The sequence below is a fragment of the Mustela putorius genome, unplaced genomic scaffold (genome assembly GCF_011764305.1).
Source record: "Mustela putorius furo isolate JIRA1106 unplaced genomic scaffold, ASM1176430v1.1 tig00003845_pilon_pilon_pilon, whole genome shotgun sequence".
Classification (NCBI taxonomy): domain Eukaryota; kingdom Metazoa; phylum Chordata; class Mammalia; order Carnivora; family Mustelidae; genus Mustela; species Mustela putorius.
This window is the reverse complement of record NW_025421998.1, coordinates 77172279-77178405: the sequence shown is the minus strand read 5'-3', so window position 1 is coordinate 77178405 and position 6127 is coordinate 77172279. Positions and strand designations below refer to the sequence as shown.

The following is a 6127-nucleotide window of genomic DNA, read 5'->3' as shown; positions in this document are numbered from 1 at the left end:
TCCCCATGATAAATACCGCAGCTCTAAAAGGAGTGTATTGGCACAGCCCACCATGGAACATGAACAATCAGCTTGTTGTAAGTGCACAGAAATTCCCCTTTCTACAATTATAGTTTATCATGCCTATTCTGAAGACAACATAAGGACACTGAAATCACTGCTCCAAAGAATTCTAGCATGCATTATGATGGTTTCCTTCAGTCAATACAAATGTGTCATAGTTTTTTTTTAATATGTAATAATCTTCATCATAGCCAATGTTCATGGTTTTAACAGGAAAAATTTTTATCAAAATGTTTTCCATATTTTTTTTGTTTTGCATTCAACCGGAACATTATGTTCAAAGATTTGTTTTATTTATTTTATTAAAAAAAGAGTTCAGATCATAAGAAGCATCGATAGGCGGCATTTCATTGTGCTCATTCACAAAGTCAAAGGGTCACAGACTCTTCCTCTGTAGAACAGGTCAAACTCTGTCTAGAAATGCCATTTGGTGGTTTCATTTCCATCCTCAAGTTTGGAAGCTTTGCTTTTATTTCGCAGCCAACCTTCTTGCTTTACTCTTTTCATCTGCAAAAGGTTTATTGTTTCTTCTTTCTTCCACATTGGAATTCTTTCCACAGCCGGAGAGCTCAAATTCTCTTAGACCTGGTTCCAATTGTCTTACAAAGCAGACACTCTGACAATATTGCCTCCTGAGTACTCCGGAGACTCTGGCCTGTCATCTCCTTCAGGGGTGGTCACTGGAGGTGTTGGGATGCTTATTATTGCTGTAGTCACATAAGGTTGTTCACAGTTTAGTTTAACACATTCTTCCATTTTGGCGTTTAGACTGGATCGGCTGATGAGGAAGAAATAGATTTTTAAAAAGTAAGCTGTTTACTTAAACAACGTCTTCCTACAATTGAGGGATGTGTTTTCATATTTATCAGTAACATGTTAAATATCCGAGACCAGTCACCACGATTTTTTGAAAACTAAGGACCAAACCTAATGTGTGTTGAGGTGAACATTAGCCAGGTTATTAACATTAATCGAGTCTCTAAAAGCCAGCTCAATTTGGTTCAGTCGGTGTTTCTCAAAGTGTTTTCTACAAAAATGCAAGGAAGAGAATCGGGTCAGTTTTGGAAAGCCTGAGTTGAGCAAAGTAAAATAGTTGTCTTTAAGACCTCTGGAAGGGATGTACCTCAATGACCTGTGAATATGTCTCAGTTCTTTGGACCACAGGGTCATTTTACTATCCTGCCTCTTGGGGAAAGAGGATGCCTTTAAAGCTCTCCAGTTAGTGACAGCCAATTTTAAGAATCTCCAGAAAGTTAGCCATTACCAATAATTCAAGATTTTCCCAAGTGGTATTCTTGCATGAGTTTTACACTCCATGTAGATGAAGGGAAAAGGGGAGAGGAAGAAGAAGGGTGCACACAGGTTGCTAATTACTCCACTCTAATTACCTTATTTTCATGGAAATCTTATTTAAGATGTTTATGTCCTAAAATTTTCTTTCTGAACATTTCTCTGCTTTCTACTTAATTTTGGAACAGATGTAGAACAATACAGAGGTAGAATATCTTAGAGACACAAATCTTTCATTGTTCCAAAATTTAATATTCTGGTCCCAGAGACATCTGATTTATGTAAATCAACATAGCCTGAATTCAGAATGTCATCCAGGTTTTTCACAAAGATTGTTGAGTGAGAACAAAGGAGCAGCACTGAATTAATGGATTGTTAATATAAAAACATATTTATTTAATTTGGGGAACAAAGCAAAATTATGTTGGCAGAAATTGATCGTTTTAATGAATTGTATAGTTCAAATGGATTACTTTTTATTACATGTACTTGTTTGTGGTAAAAACAAATAGCAAAGAATGAGAAACGAAGGAAAATGCCAATAGAAAAATTTCACTTCAATTATCCACGAATGAACCAGAGGTGAACGAGTTTAGCTTTTTACTTATCTTTTCTTATATTGGATTGATTTTTTTGTGTTTGCCGTGGCCCCAAATATCTTTATGATCAAAATTGGATATTGATTCAAGAGATTTGTGTAGGTATGGTTTTATTTTTCATTCTTATGTTGAAGGTGTTGATGTATTTTTAGGTGCTGCTGAGTACTTTTCAATGATATCAGTGTCAATTTAATTTGTCTCCATAGTAGTGCTGCCTATCTACCATTTCCGGGTCCTTGCATTTACGTAGGGGGCTCCTGGGTATAAAGCCGTGTGCTCAAATAGGAAAAAAAAAGTTGCAGAGTGAATGAGGCAGATGTACAGATGTGCAGGCCTGACCATCTCAGCTTCTTTCTACCCCGCAGACTTACTCCTGACTCAATGAGTATCACAGCAGATCCATTTTCCTACTTGTTACTCGGGGTATTTGTTTTGTCTCATTCTAAACCCTAGGAACTAGGATTTGGATGCTAGGATGCTTCTAAGGTGTATTTGTTCAAAATAAATACAAAGTATTTCCCCCTCCTCCTCCCCCACCTCCCCCCAGCTCCTCGCCCCATACCCCAAATTGCCAAATACATCGAGGCAGCAGCATGCCTGCAGGTGGAGAAACGCTCCGGGAGGGGGCACAGGTGTGTGTACACAGGTCACCTCGGTTACCTGTTAGAGAGCGGGGTTCTCTCCACACATCGGATCTGGATGGTACTGAGTTCTTGCACACTGCCCCGGTGGCTGCCGGACACGTTGGCATTCGGGATGCGGAAGGTTTTTTTGTGTCGTCGTGAGCAGCAGGTGCTGGTGACCCCTTGTTGTGAAGAGAGAGAGGGGCTGTGGCTCGAAGGCCGGTTTCCCGTGGCAACTTCCATGCAGCTTTCCTCAAAGACTTGCTCATCCACGAACTCGTGATTCTGGGCCGGAGCGGGGAGGGCACGAGGAGGAGGCACAGAAACGCATTTCAACGTTAAGGAAGGCAACGGACGGCTTTATTTTTTAAAACCAACATGCCAGTACCCTGAGACGATCCCACGGGCAACTGAGACCGTTTTCATAAAGTCCGGAATATCGAAGCCACCTCGTGCTGGCTTTTGCTAGAAAATAAAATCTCCCTAGTTAGCCCTTGAGATGGACATTGACGGGCTGACTTAGGATCTCTTTATGGACTAACTTCATGTTGAAATACCACCTGTGAATTGAAACATCATTTCTGGAAGTGAAGAAGCAAAGCGGGAGAAAAAATTAAAAAAACAAAAACAAAAACAAAACAAAACAAAAAAACTCTTGAAAATGCACATAAGACGGTGCTCACAGTGAATGTGTTAATTCACATGGACTTTTCCTTTTTAAACAGATTGGAATCATAGATAAGACACTATTTTAATAGAATGCCCAGAATTAGACTGTTATATATTAGCAAATATTTTCGCCTGGGATTGAAAACATTTTTTTTAATTAGAAAATGAGATCCTGAAGATACTTTGTATTTCTTTAGAGACTCCTCTAAAGTTCCCAGTGTACAGACAAGTGATTTATTAGTTAAAAAGACAAAATACTGCAAAATGGCCCACTTTGTGTTTGATCCAGAAGGGGTTAGCCCTGAACTCGGAGATCTCCCTTCTTATCTTCATGATATATCACCACCTCTGCCTCTATTCGGAGTTCTTCTAGCCAAGAGGCACACAGTGTTGGGCATCATTTGATATGCCACATTTTAGAAAAACCACACTGCAAATTTTGCTTTTAGAATATTTAATAAAGACTCACTTCCTAAAGTGCCTGTGTAAGAATTTCGCCTCATAAATAAAAGGGAAAACATTTGGGTCTGAACTTCAGGAGAGTGACTTCAATTACTATTTTTTTTTTCTTTGTGTAGGTGGGAATAATCTCGTAATGGAAAGCTTTGCACGTGCCAAGTTCCACGAAACCATCTCTCATCCTGAAATATTAGCAAAACAATTGAAGCAATTCACTGGCCAAGAGCAAAAAGAGACTGTTTTCGTTACTCATTCTGTTATTTCTTTGCTGAGATGAGCATTTTGAAATAAACAAAATTTATACACTGTTTAAAGTCAAGAGAATCATATGACCAGACAAGACAGTTTCATTAAAAAATGAATTTCAATATCCAATTTTATGGAAAAAATATAGCTCACAAAGGATTCACATGGTGTTTTCTTCTTTTACAATGCACATCGCACACACATAATACAAGTATATAATGCATGAGATTCTAATTTATCACATCAGTGACTGTAAGTGAGAAAAGTCTTTCCGCTGCTAGTTATTTCTGTAGGTAGATTAATTTAAATGATAGCAATTGGTGTCAAATAATTTTTTTATTTAAAAGGTATAATAGTAAAAAATGAAAATAAAAAAGCATGGAGATAAATACATTTGACTATTAATGTTACTGTTTACCTTTCAAAGAGTTATCCTTAGCTACAGACCTTACCCTGTAAGTGATGGATCGTTAGTTACAAAGGCAAATATAATCATGTAACTACCTTGTTTAAAGCCTTCAAATAATTTTCCATTTATTATGAGATAAAGATCAAAATTCTTCACATGCCTCCAAAGCCTAGCCATTATCTAGACTTCCACTGTCTCCTCTTGGGTCACTCTACTCCTTGTCTTCTGATCACCCTCAAGTTCTTTAGTTCCTCTAAGGCCAAGTTCCAGCGCCGCCCCCCCCCCGCCCCCGCCCGCCTACATCATCTTTTACCCCTTCCTTTTTTGCCAAACTAGTTCTTCGACTTCCTGTGGTTCTCCACGCAAGTTCCTCTAGGAAGCCTTGTCTGATGCTGTCCTCTCATGGCTCTGCCTTCTTTGTGTCATTGCACTGTGGCCCCATTTTTCCTTCTGCGCTCATGACCCTTCTCCAGGAATATCGGTGTTTTGTCCCATCCGTGGAACCTTGATGAGGGCAAAGGCCACACCTGACTTCGTGGCGCATCTAGGGTCTGGCTCACTGTCTAACATGTAGTAGGTAAGCAATACAAATCTGTTGAATGACTATATAGGTAAATGAAAAAAAAAAAATGCATGGGCGATTTGTTGGAATTGGGAATATAAGGATATACCTCTGGGGAGTGGGTGAGCAGACCTGATTCAAATATGCTGAAAGTTTGAAAGTTTTGTTCTGCTTTATGGTCAAAGACTGTGACCCTTTTGGACAAGCCAGCCAGGGAATGGGTACCTCTGCTAATGTGGAGATCTGATTGAGAGCTTGTAAGCGGAGAAATGCAGACTCAAGCCTCAGCTCCAAGGGGCTTGCCAGTGAAGAACTGTGTCATTTTTCTTATGGGAGCATATAGTTTTTAATTACCTGTCTTGTTCATTACAACCTGTTAGGGAAAGAAATGCTTATATTCGGTTAGTCTCTATTTTTTTGTTACTGCTATTGGTATTCCTTTTATCTAAATGTCAGCAACGCTTGAACTACATTGGTTTTTGTTTAATCAGCATTTCATCATCAGGGGAAAAATATTTTCTAGGACCTGCAGTCAGCTCTTGGGAAACAACTTTCCATCCGCATTAAACTGATATTTCACACTAAAGTTAGGATAATCACTGAAGATAAACCTAGTTCAAATAATTCTTTAAAATACTTTCCAAGTTAAAATGTCACTCTAGTCTTTCAAAGCAATTTCAAATATCCGTGGTTTTTTTTTTTTTCATTTTTAGTATATTTTCCAGTAATGTAGACAGTGAAATCATACTAGGAAGCACTAAGTATTCACAAAAGCAAATGGGATTCCTGTCTCAGTAGAGGGACGGATAGTCATGCCTTTTCCTTACCGTGGTTTTTTCCAGGCAGTGAAGCAGGTGGTGGTGCTGGGTTTCAAAGCTGGAGCCGGATTTGCTAACAAAGGCTTGTTCATCCTCTGAGGACTGTTAACACACACAGAAGAGAGAAGTGCTTTCTATTTTATTTGCAAACAATGGGAACCTCAGCTACCCATTTCCACAGAGAGATCTAGCCTATTTCCTGAGATTAAATGGCAGCATTTTCATTTTTTTTTTTTTCTACTAAAAAGGAACCCATGTGCGGTTGCTTTTAATTTTGGCAATCAGCCTTTATGTTCCTGTCACATTAGCGGTCTGGTCTTTCAGGCTTGCCTCTCTGAATTGAAAACTTAAATAGTTTTTACTCATTCATCTACCAACTACCTTTGAAA

At 38.8% G+C, this 6127-nt stretch overlaps 1 protein-coding gene across 1 annotated transcript in view; it reads right to left on the bottom strand.

The window, feature by feature from the left end:
* Positions 1 to 419: 419 nt before the first annotated feature.
* The window catches only part of KCND2 (potassium voltage-gated channel subfamily D member 2), a 487179-nt gene continuing 481471 nt past the window's right edge, over positions 420 to 6127 (bottom strand). The window contains 3 exon segments of the mRNA NM_001310177.1: positions 420 to 841; positions 2613 to 2860; positions 5748 to 5840. Of these exon segments, the coding sequence (NP_001297106.1) occupies positions 664 to 841; positions 2613 to 2860; positions 5748 to 5840 (519 nt within the window). The 3' untranslated portion in view covers positions 420 to 663.